Raw genomic sequence first — 14043 nt, forward strand, 5'->3', positions numbered from 1 at the left:
TTCTAAAGTGCAGCATCCCTTCTGTGAACTAATCTTCATGGAGTAATTCTTACTTATATACTGCTTTGTTTTTAAATGTATTTTTATTTTAGAGTAGACAGATTTAGCCAGGTATGGTGGTATATACCTGTGATCCCAGGACTTGGGAAGCTGAGACAGGAGGATCGCAGCTTCAAGGACAGCCTCAGCAAGTAGTGAGACTCTTATTAACCTAGTGAGACGCTGTTTCAAAATAAAAATGGAGCCGGGCGTGGTGGCACATGCTTGTAATCCCAGCATTTGGGAGGCTGAAACCGGAGGATCGTGGTTCGCGGACAGCCTCAGTTAGGCCCTCCGCAACTCAGTGAGACCCTGTTTCAGAATAAAGAATAAAAAATTGGGCAGGGGGTATAGCTTGGAGGTCAAATGCCTCTGGGTTACATCGCCAGACCCGCAAAAAAAATAAAAAAATAAAGCCGGGCGTGATGGCACATGCTTGTAATCCCCACACTTGGGTGGCGGAGACAGGAGTATTGCGCTGGTACGAAGTCAGCCTCGCTGGTACAAAGTCAGCCTCGCTGGCTTAAGAGACCCTGTTTCCAAATAAAAATATAAAATAGGTCTGGGAATGTAGCCCAGAGGTAGAAGGGTTTCCAGGAACCCCAGTACCACCAAAAATAAATAATAATAATAATAATAATTTAAAAAATGGAGAGCTGGGCATGGTGGCACACACTTGTAATCCCAGCATTTGGGAGGCTGAGACGGGGATCCCGAGTTCGCAGTCAGCCTCAGCTACTTAGGACCTTTGCGACTCAGTGAGACCCTATTTCAAAATAAAGAATAAAAGCCAGGTGTGGTGGCTCACGCTTGTGATCCCCGCGCTTGGGAGGCAGAGACAGGACGATCACGCAGGTTCAAAGCCAGCTGCGCTGGCTTAAGAGACTCTGTTTCCAAATTTTAAAAAAAGTATAAAATAGGTCTGGGAGTGTAGCCCGGAGGTAGAAGGGTTTCTAGAAATCCCAGTACCACCAAAAAAAAAAATAGAAAGAAAGGAAGAAAGAAAGAAAAAGAGAGATAGGGCTGGGGTGTAGCTCGGAGGTAACATGACCCTGAATTCCATACCTAGCACCGCAAAAATAAATAAATAAATAAAAATAAATGGGGAGCCAAGCATGATGGCACATGCTTGTAATCCCAGTAACTCGGGAGGCTGAGGCAGAAAGATCACAGGTGCAAAGCCAGCCTCAGCAACTTAGCGAGTCTCCGCAACCTAGTGAGACCCCGTTTCCAGATAAGAAGGAAGAAATGAGCTGGGGGTAGAACTTGGGGAGGCTGTCTCGGTCCCATCCCCAGTACCAAGTACTGGGCGATAGATGGATAGGCAGATAGAGCGGGAGTGTAGCTCAGGGTAGAATATCCCCGGATTCAATCCCCAGCACCACAAAGAAAAAATGAATAGACTTAAAGCAGGCACAGTCGCACATGCCTGTAATGCGGGTACGTGAGAGGCTGAGACGGGGGTCACCGGTTTGAGGCAAGCAACCTAGCAGTACTCTGCTTGAAAATAAAAAAAAATGTTAAAGGATTGGGGGTGTAGTTCAGACGTGGAAGGTCCCTGGGTTCGATCCCCGTACCAAAATGTTTGTGTGTACACAACAAACTAGGATTTATATATTATTTTAGACCAAGATAAAGTACTTTATATTACTTTTGTTTTCAGTGCTGACAAGCCCAAGTAGCAAAATCTTCTTAGAAATTTTTATTTACAAGAAAAACTTAAGCCTGGCATGGTGGCGCACGCTTGTCATCCCAGCATTTGAGAGGCTGAGAGCAGAGGATCGCAGTTTGAGGACAGCATCAGCTACTTAGTGAGGCCCTCTGCAACTCAGTGAGACCCGGTTTCAAAATAAAGAAAAAATAGGGCAGGGGGTGTAGCCCTGAGGTAGAATGCCCCTGGGTTCCATCCCCAGACCCGCAAAAAAAAAAAAAGAAATACTTAAGTTGGAACTTTCTGGTTATGCTCTCTATCTAAGGGCAGGCTGCCAGTTTTATCTAAGTTTGACTTGCAATGGGAATGTTTTAGTGTCAGCAGAATTGGTATTGTTACAGCTCCCAGAACCTTCAGCTCAGTGGCTGAGGTAGTATCTCTCTGACACCTTGGGCTGATTTTAGTTAAGTAACCGATTTCTCATTTCAGTCAATAATTCAGATCTTTGGTCTTTGGTTTTGGAGCTTAAATAAGCTATCAAGACAAAGTCTTATTATAAAATAAGAATGATAATATTATGAACCCAGACCTTCCAGCCACTAAGTGCCCTGCACGTTACCCCCTGAGAGCGAGGCCCGGCCACGAGCCCCTCGGTAGCTGCCATCTCCCGGGCCAGTACCCTCCTGCCGTGTCTCTGTTCTTCCTGTGGAGACCACAGTCTGTGTTCGGTAGAGTAGGCTTGTTTTTCTAAGCTGGACGCAGCCGCTGTTCAGTCCCAGTGGACCCAGGTGGATTTAAAATGGCACTGTTTGAGCCAGGCGTGGTGGCACACACTTGTAATCCCAGTACTGGGGAGGCTGAGACAGGAGGATCGCAAGTTTGAAGCCGACCTCAGCAGCTTAGTGAGGCTTTCAGCAATTTAGACCCTACTTCCAAATAAAATGTAAAATAGGTCTAGAGGTATAGTTTGGAAGTAGAATGCCCCTGGGTTCAACCCCCAGCACCACAAAAATAAATGAATAAGTAAATAAATAAATGAAGTAAAATGGTGTGGTGGCACACTTGTAATCCCAATACTTGGGAGACTGAGACAGGAGGATCACAAGTTTGTGGCCAGCCTCAGCTACTTAGTGAGGCCCTCTGCAGCTTAGTGAGACATTTCAAAATAAAGGATAAAAAACAGGGCTAGGAATATAGCCCAGAGGTAGAATTACCCTGGAGTCCATGTCCAGTACCACAAGCAAACAAATGAAAGGCACAGTTGTTGGGGTTGGAGTGGGGCTCGGTGGTGGAGCCCTGGCTGAGCTGAGCATGTGCAGTGCCCGGCCTTCCAACCCCTGCACTGCAAAAATAAAAATAGAAACAAGTACAAAGAAAACAATTGTAGACCAAACGGGAGGGATGGTGTTCTCCTCATACTTGAGTTACTAATGTGTTAAAACTAAATTTTAACTTTAAAGTACTAATGTATTGTCATAATTTTTTAACTGTCTTTTCAGATAGAATAACCCATTACAGACATAATGTCTACATGGGCCAGGCGTGGTGGTGCATGCCTATAATCCCAGTACTTGAGAGGCTGAGACAGGAGGATCATAGGTTCAAGACCAGCCTCGGCAACTTAGTGAGGCCCTGTTTCAAAGTAAAATAGCACCGGGGGTGTAGCTCAGAGGTAGAATGCCCCTGAGTTCATTCGCCAGAACCACAAAAAACAATAATGATAATACTGTGGACGTTATTGATAGGCTGGCTTGTCACAGCTCACCAGTCATTTCTGAACGACCACCGGCAGCTCACAGGTGGCTGCTGCAGGTGTCTGTGACCCTGTGTGGACAGCGCTGTGACTGAGACGTCTTTTCTCTCTTACACGGAATCACTACAACCTTCTATAAAATACAGGACAGTGCAAGCCAGGCGTGGTGGCACACACTTGTAATCCCAGCATTCGGGAGGCTGAGACAGGAGGATCGCGGTTCGCTGACAGCCTCAGCTGCTTAGTGAGGCCCTCTGCAACTCAGTGAGACCAGGTTTCAAAATAATTAAAAATAGGGCTGGAAGTGTCACTTGGAGGTAGGCCGCCAAAATACAGGACCTGAGATTGGAGCCCTTCCTGCCTGCCGCACTGTTCTGTCCGTGGGCCACTGTACAGCTGAAGCCCGCTCCTCGGCACGTGCACACGTGGTGCCTGTGGCTCTCCAGGGCCATGTATCCATAGCGAGCCTTTAGTGTCACCAAGCCCGTGTGTGGCTTCTCGAGAAGCACGCTGCTTTTCCCAGGGTGGTGCTTAGCGCCTTTTAGTGGGTGCGGATTACAGCGTAAGCCTCTCGCTTGCATTTGACCTTCTGCCGCTTGTGTTCTTAGATCACATCAGGTCCTCTGTCCTAATGGAATGAAGAGGTGCTCATGCAATTTACTTACGCCTACAACTGCAGTGAACCGTATGGTCTAGGCATCGTTACACCAACAAGGCTAAAGCCTGAAGGTGCTTTTATTCCTTAAGCCTTGGGTGAGACCCCCCAGTGCATCCAAGTGTCTGAGCCGTCTTCAGATCAGCCCAGCCTGCAGGGGCTCGGCCAGGCCCTGAGGACCTTCCCGTGGAGAGGACCTCTGTACGATACAGATGTATTTCTCAAAATTAGCTCCTTCTGCGTTTGAAGGGGGGAGGTAGTTCAGCTTCTTTAAAACAGCGTTAAAGTTCAGGGTTTAGGCAAGCAAAGTGGAGGTCATGTTTTAGTTTGAAATCTCTGATTCTTGGCTGTCCTTTTCCCCCATGATAAACTGCACAAAACCAATGATAGTGTCCCGACCCTGGTCCTAGAGGAAGAATGGGTGCTTGGAAGCCTTCCGGGGAATGGCGAAGGGCTGGCCTGCTGCGGTGTGGCCACCTGTAAAGTCGGCAGGAGGGGCAGGGCCAGTCACTCCCGCCTGCATGGCCTGCTGCCGGGTGACCTGTGAGCCAGCAGTGGAGGCAGTGGGTCAGACGCAGCTACTTATAACACAGTCCCTGTCAGTCAGATGCAATCGCTGGAATCTTACTATTGAATAAAGGCCTTTGCCTTTAGGGCAGACCATTATGATTATATAGGAAGAAATAACTTGAGTTGCATTATGTTTGAAACTTTTTAATTGAGAGGATTTTGTCGTCTTTAAGGTTTCTGGGAGCCAGGCATGGTGGTCCACTCCTGTAATCCCAGTACTTGGGAAGCTGAGACAGGATGGCAGGATTGCTGCCGGCCTCAGAAACTTAGTGAGGTCATCCCAACTTAGACGCTGTTTCCTTTTCCCAAATAAATCAAGTAGGGCTGGGATGTAGCCTGGAGGTTCAGCCCCTAGGTTCAATCCCCAACGCCACAAAAAGAGGGGTGTGCTTCTAGAAGCGAGGACCACGGTTTATATATATGCTGGGCTTCCTGCTCCTTGCATGAGGCCGTAGGCTCACCTTAAGAGCTCAATTGACCTTGAGTAGAGTGGGACCTGAAGAACCTCCTGCTAAGGCCACCGCGGCGCTGGTGGGCTGGAGGTGTGGACTCGCAGGCACTCGGGCTGGCTCTGCTGATCGCCGAGCTTGGTGTAGAGCTGTGCTGGTCCAGAGGTCTGGGCCTCGACTCAGCAGCGCTCTTCTCACGGTTCTGGTAGGGCGCAGCCCGGCACGGCGCCTTCAGAGTGCGGAGCGCGGGCCTCCGGCCACAGGCCGGCAGCCTGCCCAGGGACCCCGAGCAGCCCGGCAGCCGCGGTCCAGCAGCACAGCCTCCAGGCCACCTCGGCGCCCCGCAGACTTGACGCCCGGAGCTCTGGCCAGGGCAAGCCCGAGAACCCAGCAAGGTGTCTGCCGCCCGCCCGTCCCTGGTAGAAAGCTCCGGGAGGCCTGGGGAGCGCGCGCGAGCACACACACTACACACTGGGGGCACGTGCACACACCCAAACACAAGTTGATTCAATGGAGAGCTTTTTTTAAATGGCAAATCAAGCTGTTCTTACTGTTTTGAGCAAGTTATGGAAATAGAATAGAGAGAACCCCCCCCCACCTCTGCTCACTGCAGACTTCCCCAGCGGTCATTTCACTGGGTGGACGGGGAGCTGAAGCTTCCAAAGCCATCGCTGAGCAGCCCGCCGGAAAGACTTTGACGCCCTAAACGGGCCAGGTCTCAAGGGTCTTTGCGCCCTGTATGGCTTTTGTCAGGGCGTGGACAGATGAGTCATGTTTTGGACACAGAAGGGTGGGTAAATATTAGTGGGTGGCTGTATATCCTTGAAACCTTAAGAACTTGGTCCCAGTCTGGCGCGAGGGTGGCAGGTGGGGACCAGGCGGGTGGGCTCCGTGCTGGTGTCCCTCCTGCTCCTGCACTGGGGTTGCAGGTGCAGGCCTCCTGCCGCCAGGATCCAGATGGCAAGGGGCCTTTGTGGGCCCTCCTTCAGTGCCTCTCCTTGCTGGGACGAGAGGGAAGAGAGGCTGGCAGCTGAGACCTCCACCTGCACCTCCCTGGGGGCTCCCTAGAGTAGGCTTAGGAGAGCCTCGCTGTCAGCCCCCGCAGGCTTCGGCCCCAACAGGAGGGCGCAGGACTGAACACTGTGTCCTCTGCCCAGGTCTCGCTCGCGGTCCCCTCGGAGGAGAGCTCACTCTCCGGAGAGGCGGCGTGAGGAAAGGAGCGTCCCCACTGCCTACCGAATGAGCAGCAGCCCTGGAGCCAGCAGGAAACGGACCCGCTCCAGGTAGGTAGTGCACAGGGCCTGTTCTGGGGCCGCTAGGCAGAGCGGTGTGGTAGGTAGTGCACGGGGCATGCTTCTGGGGCCACTAGGCAGAGCAGTGTGGGGTCCGGCCCCACCGAGAGTGAGGCCCAGCACTCCATCCCGTGGCCGGGTGTAGGCAGCCTGGCTGAGCTCTGCCGTACACACACGGGCCACTGCCCGTACCTTAACGTCCTCCTAGGTCAGCAGAGGCCGTCAGGGCAAGTGCTGGGCCTCAAGACAGCCAAGGCCGCCCTCCAGCCAGCAAGCTGACCTCCCGGCACCTCCCTGCCTACCAGCAAGGACGCAGGTACCAGGCTCACCTCGTACATCAGCCAAGGAGCCAGACATGGTGGCACACCTGTAAAGCCAGTACTTAGGAAGCCACGACAGGAAGACCACAAGTGGCAGGGCAGCCTCAGCAACTTAGTGATACTGTCTCAGAAGAAAAAGCAGCTGGGGTATACGCCCGGGTTGGAGCCCTTGCCTGGCGCGCACAAGACCCTGGGTTCACTCCCCAGCAGTGCCACACAAAACACCTGTCAGGCCATCGCCTCCCCGGGGCCTGCCTCGGACCCTGCTTTTTTTTGTCGCCATAGCTAAGCACCTGAGGTCACGCGCTTTCAGAGAGGCTTGGGTGGGCTGGTGGCGCACACACGGCAGCCCACTACCTGGGAGGCCGAGGTGGGAGGCTCGGGGCTCCGGCCGCCGGTCTCCTGTGGAAAGCGGCTCAGTCGGTAGGAGCTGCAGGGCTCAGCCGTCTGACGAGGGCTCCTTACTCACTGCTGCTGCGGGATAGAGTCCGCTCCTTAAGCAGCCGATTAGCATTTGAAAGTCATCACCCCGTTAGTGTATGGAAAGGGCACAGTCTAAAATTAATTCCCTGTAGCACAAGATCTCAACAGAAGAGTTTCTGCTTTGCCCCCAAGTTAACCTTTGCATAAAGAGAGATCTGGGCAGCGGGTGGTGGTGGGCGTTAGGAGTCGCAGTGCCGCTGTAGCCAGCCACCAGATCAGGCGAGGGCTCTGAGGCCTCTGACATTGCGGCTGGAACTCTGGCCGCAGACAGGGAGGTGCATACCTGTGAGCTTGTACTTGGGAGGCTGAGACAGAGGAGGATCACGGCTCAGGCCGGCGCACAGTGACCGAGACCTGGGAGTGTAGCTCAGAGGTAGACTGGCCTTGGGCTCAATCCCGAGTTCCAGGAAACACCAGGGCGGTAGGCTCTGATCAGCTGCCCTGCTGAACAGATGGGAAGCCTGTGCAGAGCAAGCATGTGCAGCAGCCCAGGCCAGACATCACGGTACCCAGCAGCAGTCACACTGAGCCCGCGTCCTAGACCTAGGCTTCGGGGCAGCCGCTCACTGCCCAGACTCACATCCTTTCCAGCAGCAGGGAGGCGCCTGCGGGAGGTTTGAGGACAGCCAGCGGGCCCCACGGTGTGCGCTCGCCGTCCTGCCCCGCCACGCGGCGTCCCACACCCCCCGCCCACCCTGTGTGTCGGACTCTGAGCTGCCGTGCCACGAGGTCTAGAGACCGGCTCTCGTCTCCAGGGTGGAGTCTGGCTGCAGCCCCTGTGGGCGCGGTGGCTGCGTGGCGGTGCCAGGCCTTCCCAGAAGCCCTCTGCTGCCCGCGGGCCTTGTCATGGTGACTGCAGGGCAGCGACTCTGGCTCCTGCCGGCCAGCTGCAGTGCAGCCCTGCCCGGGCTCGGGGTGGCTGGCGCTCCAGCCTTGGTGCCCTCTCTGTGTGCGTGCGTGCAGCCACGCCGCTGTGTTAGTCTGCTGGGTGGGGCAGGGGCACATGTGGTCGGCGGGACGCACTCTTCACACGCCGCAGCTCCTTGGTGTCAGCCATTTCTCCGAGGACCCCAGTTCCTCTCAGGGAAGGTTTGGGATGAACACCACTGAGACTTGCCGCCCTGAGCAGCACTCCCACCGTGCCGTGGGGCGCCATGTCTTCACAGGAGCCCAATCCCATCCCAGGCGCCAGCTGGTCACGTGACCACGGCCCACGGCACCACAGCCGGCTTGTCGCTGTTGGATTCGCAGCGAGTTACTGCACATGGTGTGTGGAGAGGTCCCTGTCATCCGCCCTGCTAGTGAGGCTGGATGTCCCAGTCCTCAGAACAGCGGCTGCGAGAAGCCCTTCCAAAGCCAGGGGAGGCCACGCAGTGGCGCACATCTGTCGTCGGGAGGCTAAGACAGGAGGATCGCAGGTTCACGGACAGCCTCAGCTGCTTAGGCCCTTTGCAACTCAGTGAGACCCTGTTTCAAAGTCAAATAGGGCTGGAGCCCTATAGGGGCTCACGTCCAGATGCTTCTGTGAGCTCTCACTGTCCTGCTAGGTCCGTCACATGGAGGCCTGGCCTCCGCAGCACCGTCGTGGAAATGTGTGCGGTGCGCTCAGACCTGCGCTCTGGGTGCTCTCTGCCTCTGGACCTTGCCTGCACCACTCACAGGCTCTTCTTTCCTTGCAGAAGTCCCCACGAGAAGAAGAAGAAGAGGCGGTCACAGCCGCGCAGCAAGGCCCAGGCCCGCTCGCAGTCGGCGTCCCCCAGTAAGCAGGCGGCCCTGCGGCCCACCACCCACTCGGCCAGCATCTCTCCTGTGGAGAGCCGGGGCTCCAGCCAGGAGCGCTCCAGGTGACCCTGACCTCCGGCGAGGGTGGATGGTCCGGGTGCAGTGAGGCCACGGCTCTCTCCCAAGCACAGCTACCCAGCACAGCTCCGCCTGGTTCTCACCCTGCCTGCGTGCAGGACCAGTGCTGGGTTCTGCCCGGGAGACCCAGAACTTGTCCCACGTGTAAGCCAGGGCCAAGGCTGAGTCACTTCCCAGTCACCTGGGGTCCAAGCTGATTGATTGCCAGGGGCATGGAGCCCAGGCCGCACGGGGCCACTGGTGACGGCCGCCTGCAGGTGTCAGGGATCACGTGGCTGGTTGTGAGCCTCGGAGGCCTGAGCAGGGCACGGGGTCCCTGCGTGGGTGCAAGGCCTCAGCTGGGGTGGGCGGAGCCGTCACCTCACTCGTGGGTGGGGGCTGGCTCTGAGAGGGACAGTGCCACCTCTTGGCCTGTCTCCACCCCCGGGGTTTTATGTGAAGAGATGTTCTGAGTCAGGCTGGCTTTATAAATACTTGCGGCGTGCCCGTGAAGTGTGTCGAGGTCACGGAGCTCGGGCAGTTGTAATTCTTACCTGGGGCCGGCCCGGCTCGAAGCCGTCTGGGGGCTGGACTGTGTGCCAACCTCTTGTCCCTTCTCCATCAGGGGCGTTTCTCAGGAAAAAGACGGTCAGATCTCGTCGGCCATCGTCTCTTCCGTGCAGAGCAAGATAACTCAGGTAAACAGTGCGCGTCTCGTCCGTGGCCTCGCCGCCCCTCCTCAGTCCATCTCTGTCCCTCATTTCTCCTGCCCTGGCAGGGCGAGGCAGGGCTGGTGGCCATGAGTGCCTGGCGGGTGGGGTCCCGGGCTACAGCCACCCATCCTCCCGCCCGCGCCTGCTGAGCCACTGTGGGCTTCGCCGCGGGGACTCTGAGGCCCACGGTCCCTCTGTGTCTCGCCCTGCACAGGACCTCATGGCCAAAGTCAGAGCAATGCTCGCAGCTTCCAAAAACCTGCAGACCAGCGCCTCCTGAGGCGGGCGGGCTCACTCTGGGCAGACATGGCAGCACCGTGCGGGCCCACCTCCGGCCGACGGTCGGCAACTTTGTAAATTAACTTTGGACAACGTTTTCAGTTTAAGATTTTTGACCAGCAGTCTCTTACCTGTATATTTGTAAATAGTATCATGTTTCTGTGAAAATGTATTATCAAATAAAATGGGAAGAAACCCCTTTTTTAGCTAGCAGCCTGGGGCGTGTCGTCCTTGCTTGTGGGCGCATTCTTACCTTGCTCTCCGCAGTTGACAATGAAAAGGGCTGCGGTGTGGCTTGGAGCTGGACTGCCTCTGGCTAGTGCCACATGAAGAAGAGCCTGCTGCCCAGCAAGGCAGATGGCTCCACAGTGCAGGGCGGGCGGGAGCCCTCTGGCTGTCCTCGGAGCGCCCTGCAGCAATGGGGTGGACCCAGCTCGCCCCTTGGTCTGCTGGGTCCAGGGCTCCAGTTCCAGGGTTCCAGGAGATGATGTTGGCGGCTGAGAGCGGCCCACTCCCTGTCCTGACCAGGGGCCGGGGCCGCCACCCACGGGGCATGGAGCCCACGGCTCTGCCCGCTGGCGCAGAGGAGGGCGACTGCACAGCAGTAAGGGGGAGAGCTCTGTGGCTGGCGAGTGCACCCAGCCCAGATCCTACACGAAGGCCATACTCGAGGTCCCCCAAAGGGCAGCCCACGCGCCCCCACATTAAGAGTCGCTTAAATTACAAGTTCATGAAGTGCTCAGCAGGAGCAGCTCAGGGAGGGGGCACGCCGCGCTGGGATGGAGGCTGAGGAGCTGCTTCAGGGTCCCTGCACATCTGGCTGCCAGGCCCGCAGGGCGGGGCCTTGTCCTCCAGCCCCACCGAGCAAGCAGCTACGAGGTCGCCCCTCCGAGCACAGCAGGCCCTCCCAGCCCAAGAAGGCAGCAGAAGAGACAGGTTCGCCCAAAGGCCTGCCCCTTCAGACCTCACTCTGCCAGGAGAGCAGAGAGCCGCTCCTCCAGCCCCAGAGGCCGAGCGTCCTTGCCCAGCTCACTGCGGGGGAATTAGCAGCAGAAAACAAGGATGGGCCAGCCGTAACTCTCAGGTCTGGATGGCTGGAGAGCGGTGCTGACACGTCCGCGCCATTGGGAGAGGAAAGCCCAGTGGCAGCAGGTCCCAGGGCGGCTGGGGACAGGCTGAGAGCAGCGAAGAGCCACTGCAGGGCGTGACAGCCAGGCCGCCTGGGGCCCTGGTAGGAGCTGGTCGCCTGCTCAGACTTCATTGAGCCCCTGGGGCAGTAAGACACCCAGCTGCTGGCTCCTTGGCGTGGTTGGCTCCCGGGCTGGGAGGGCACACCCTTGGTGAGCCTGGAGCACCTGCAGTGACAGCAGGTCAGAACTACCGGGCGTGGTGGCGCGCGCTTGTAATCCCTGCTCTCGGGAAGCTGAGACAGGAGGATCACACAGGTTCAAAGCCAGCCTCAGCTACTTAGGCTCTCAGCAACTTAGTGAGACCCTGTTTCCAAATAAAGTATGAAATAGGTCTGGGAGTAGAAAAAGCCCTTGGGCCGGGCGTGGTGGCGCACACTTGTAATCCCCGCACTTGGGAAGCGGAGACAGGAGGATTGCACAGGTTCGAGGCCAGTCTCTCTGGCTTAAGAGACCCTGTTTCACCAGGCGTAGTGGTGCACACTTGTAATCTCCGCGCTTGGGAGGCAGAGATAGGATCGCGCTGGTTTGAAGCCAGCCGTGCTGGCTTAAAAGACCCTGTTCCAAAAATATAAAATAGGTCTGGGAGTGTAGCCCGGAGGTAGAAGGGCTTCCAGGAACCCCAGTACCACCACACAAAAAAAAAGAGACCCTGTTTCCAAATAAAAATATATATACGTAAAATAGATCTGGGAGTGTTTCCTGGAGGTAAAAGGGTTCCATCCCCAGTACTACCAAAAATTTTTAATAAAAAGAGGGCTGGGTGTGTAGCTTGGAGGTAGAATAGCTCTAGGTTCCATCCCCAGTACAAAAGGAGGAGGAAAAGTAGTAGTATTTTATTTTTATCCAGGCATAACATCATGTGCCTACAATGCAATCCTAGCCATCCAGAGGCTGGGGCAGGAGATCGCAAGTTCAAGGCCAGCCTTGGCAACTTAGTGAAATCCTCTCAAAATTGAAAGGGGCGGGGTGTGCAGCTGCAGGGTGGACGGCTTGCCTAGTGTGCCGAGGCCCTGGGTTTGTCTTCAGCACCACGAGAATTGTACTGTAAAATCCAACAAGCCAGGCATGGTGGCGCCGGCCTATAAGGTTCAATCCTCAGTGCCACCAAAAAAAAAAAAATAGCAGACGGCGCCTCCGGAAGCCTGGGTCCCGGCCACACCTGCCTCCCCTGTACGAGGTAGGGCGTTCCTGAGCCGGCCCACCTCCTCGGCAGCCTGGCTGTGACCCGAGGCCCCCAGAATTCCAGGGGCGCACGGGAGGGCAGCCGCGGAGACACTGGGGCCTTGGTTAACAGGCAGGGTGTCCACGTGTGGCCCACGGATCTCGTAGGGCACAGTCCAGCACTCTGTCCCGAGGCCCCCAAGATCAGGCTCAAAGCACTTTTTTTTTTTCAGTATTGGAGATGGAACCCAGGGGCATTTGACCTCAGAGCTGCACCCCCTGCCCTATTTTTATTCTTTATTTTGAAACAGGGTCTCCCTGAGTTGCCGAGGGCCTCACTAAGTAGCTGAGGCTGGCCGCGAACCGCGATCCTCCGGCCTCAGCCTCCCGAGCGCTGGGATGACGAGTGTGCGCCGCAAGGCCCAGCTTCAAAGCTCATTTTTCACAATGATGCATGAATTGATACTCAATTATTTCCTCCAAAACAAATAACTGGAACTGGGGAATTGAAAATGTACAAAGGCAATATGTGTTAATTTTAACAAAGTTGAGATGTAGAGATTTCTTTTCTCTTCTCATTATTGATCGGAGTAAGCACTTCGGAGATAGAGACGCATTACGTACGCTGCTCTAAAAGACATAAACAATGACGCCCACGCTCTGACTCGGGCTGGTGGGTCGAGAGCGCTGCCCGCCTGACGCCGACCAGGGGAGGGAGGACCCAGCCAGCCCACGGCTGAGCCAGAGGGGCGGGAGGGGACGGGCTGGCGGTACTGCAGCTGGGGGGGGGCCAGATCCTGGAGGACTGCGGAAACCCTGGGAGCCTATGGGTATCAAGGAAGGGGTAGGAAGCGCTTCCAAGGGAATGGCCACAAGAGGAGAAGGGTCCCACGGCACATTCCCAAGTGCCACCAACCCACACACACGTCACAGGTGTGCTGCTGAACAAAATGTGGTCCATCACAGTGGAAAACTATACAGCCATAGAAAAGGAAGGCAGTCTCTGTGTGTGTGGGTATGGAACCTGGGGACTTTCTGCTTCTGAACTATACCCCCAGCCCTATCTTATTCTTTTATTTTGAAACGGACTTGGCTATGTTTTGGAGGCTGGCTGTGTTGCACCCCTGCAGTTCTCCTGTCTCAGCCTCCCAATACTGGGATTACAAGCCTGTGCCCCACACCTGGCTACAATTTTTTTTTAAGTACTGGGGATGGAACCCAGGGACATTCTACTTCTGAGCTACATCCCCAGCCCTATTTTTTATTCTTTATTTTGAAACGGTCTCACTGAGTTGCAAAGAGCCTCACTAAGTAGCTGAGGCTATCTGCGAACCCAGCCATTTTTTTTATTCTTTATTTTTGAAATGGGGTCCCACTAAGTTGCAGAGGACCTCACTAAATAGCTGAGACTGGCCGCGAACTTGCTATCCTCCTGTCTCAGCCTCCCAAGTACTGGGATCCCAAGTGCGCACCACTACGCCTGGAGAGACCCTATTTGAAAATAAAAACTAAAGTAGGCTGGGGGTGTAGCTCAGAGATAGAACTACACTAGTACCAGGGGAAAAAAGGGGGGGCTGGGCACGGTTCAGTGCAGAGGGGGCCACGAGGAGGGGCTCCAAGGGGGACAGTGGCCAGCGGCTGAGTCGGGT

The 14043-nt window shown here is 55.5% G+C and overlaps 1 protein-coding gene across 3 annotated transcripts in view; it reads left to right on the forward strand.

Annotated features, from left to right (window-relative positions):
• The window catches only part of SFSWAP (splicing factor SWAP), a gene marked incomplete at both ends in the record, with an annotated part of 55939 nt that extends 45895 nt beyond the window's left edge, over nt 1-10044 (forward strand). For all 3 annotated transcript variants that reach the window (XM_080717720.1, XM_080717721.1, XM_080717722.1), the window contains 4 exons: nt 6275-6400; nt 8892-9056; nt 9677-9749; nt 9979-10044. In XM_080717720.1, the coding sequence (XP_080573846.1) occupies nt 6275-6400; nt 8892-9056; nt 9677-9749; nt 9979-10044 (430 nt within the window). The remainder of the gene's footprint in view (nt 1-6274; nt 6401-8891; nt 9057-9676; nt 9750-9978) is intronic.
• Nucleotides 10045-14043: the final 3999 nt, after the last annotated feature.

Source organism: Muscardinus avellanarius (assembly GCF_963383645.1).
Source record: "Muscardinus avellanarius genome assembly, chromosome: 21".
In the NCBI taxonomy this organism is placed as follows: domain Eukaryota; kingdom Metazoa; phylum Chordata; class Mammalia; order Rodentia; family Gliridae; genus Muscardinus; species Muscardinus avellanarius.